Source organism: Pygoscelis adeliae, unplaced genomic scaffold (assembly GCF_000699105.1).
Source record: "Pygoscelis adeliae isolate BGI_AS28 unplaced genomic scaffold, ASM69910v1 Scaffold151, whole genome shotgun sequence".
Taxonomy (NCBI): domain Eukaryota; kingdom Metazoa; phylum Chordata; class Aves; order Sphenisciformes; family Spheniscidae; genus Pygoscelis; species Pygoscelis adeliae.
The window spans coordinates 515,559-516,802 of record NW_008824036.1 but is presented as its reverse complement, the minus strand read 5'-3'; the positions used below and the strand labels follow the sequence as shown (position 1 = coordinate 516,802).

At 48.0% G+C, this 1,244-nt stretch overlaps 1 protein-coding gene across 1 annotated transcript in view; it reads right to left on the bottom strand.

The window, feature by feature from the left end:
* The window catches only part of SCN3B (sodium channel, voltage-gated, type III, beta subunit), a 6,434-nt gene extending 5,334 nt beyond the window's left edge, over positions 1-1,100 (bottom strand). Inside the window, exon 1 of the mRNA XM_009333414.1 lies at positions 997-1,100. Coding sequence (XP_009331689.1) covers positions 997-1,051 — 55 coding nt within the window. The 5' untranslated portion in view covers positions 1,052-1,100. The remainder of the gene's footprint in view (positions 1-996) is intronic.
* Positions 1,101-1,244: the final 144 nt, after the last annotated feature.

Genomic DNA, 1,244 nt, shown 5'->3' with positions numbered 1-1,244 from the left:
TGCTCGAAATGCTTCCAGTTGGATCTGTGCTAACACTGGCAACTATAAAATACAGCTCTCCCAAACAAGACAAAAATCATTGTCTGTAAAGCTTCGTACTTGATCATAAAAGGAATGTTTCGGCACGACATCTCAGACTAAATCCTTGCTGACGTTTGTCCCCTGGGCTAAACAATACTGGGTTCTGTCTGTCCAAACCTGTCTCCAAAGCCTGGAGTTTAGCTCACTGAAGATGCTGACTTTGCTAGCTGCTCCCTCCTCCCCAGCCCCTGAGATACCATTAACCCATTCTCTCGAGCACTGTATTATCCCGGGACCTATCCTGGAAATAGCCAGATTCCAATTCTCCTGTACTGCCAGCTCCACGGGTAGCACCGGCTTTCTGGGAGAAATAAGGAAGAAGCTACCGGATCGTGCTTTACTCCGGTTAAATTAGATACGTACACACAGATATGCACCCACACACAGAGCTGTCGCTATACGTGCACATCAAATGTAGCTGTATGGCAAAACTAACCAACCTTTTCTTGGTTGCAGAAGAAAAACTGTAATTGCAATAAAATGATTTACTCCGGTTTATATAGACTGCATGGAAAACTAGCACTAACATGCACTGCTTAACGGTTTGCACATCCTCCCTGAGGCAACTATATGTTAAATTGCATTTAAAATACATAAATTTCAAAACAACAGCGAACAGGAAACAGTAAAGAACTTGCATGCGTATTAAAGCACACGCTTTGTGCCGTAAGGCTACTTAACAGTAACGTATTTTCTCTCCTCATATTAACCCCATTACATTCATCCTAACTCTGCGTGAATGTAATTTCCTTCTCCTCTTGTAAACAAAAAAGCCACTTCGAAGGCTGGTCTTCATGACAGTGTTAAGGGAACCTTGCTAGGAAAAGCGGTGCTTTAAAGAAGCATCCTACAAGAGGCAAGCACCAGATTTGGTGGAGAACCTGGCTGAAGACAACACGGAATGGAAGCACCTACCCCAGACCACCAACACGACCGAAGATGCACAAACCAGCCTGGGCAGTGCAGCCATTGTTCCCAGCCGGGAGCGAATCTCAACCTGGGCAGAGGCTTTTTCGGAAGACACTGCTTCTCCCCTCCTTGAAGCGGACCCAGCGCAACAGGATGCCTCGGGTTGCCGGCTGCTCTGCGCCTGTTGGTTCGGATCTGCCGGCGAGAAGGGAGCCGAGGGGGGGCGGCAGCTGCCGGGTGGCTCGGGGCCGGGG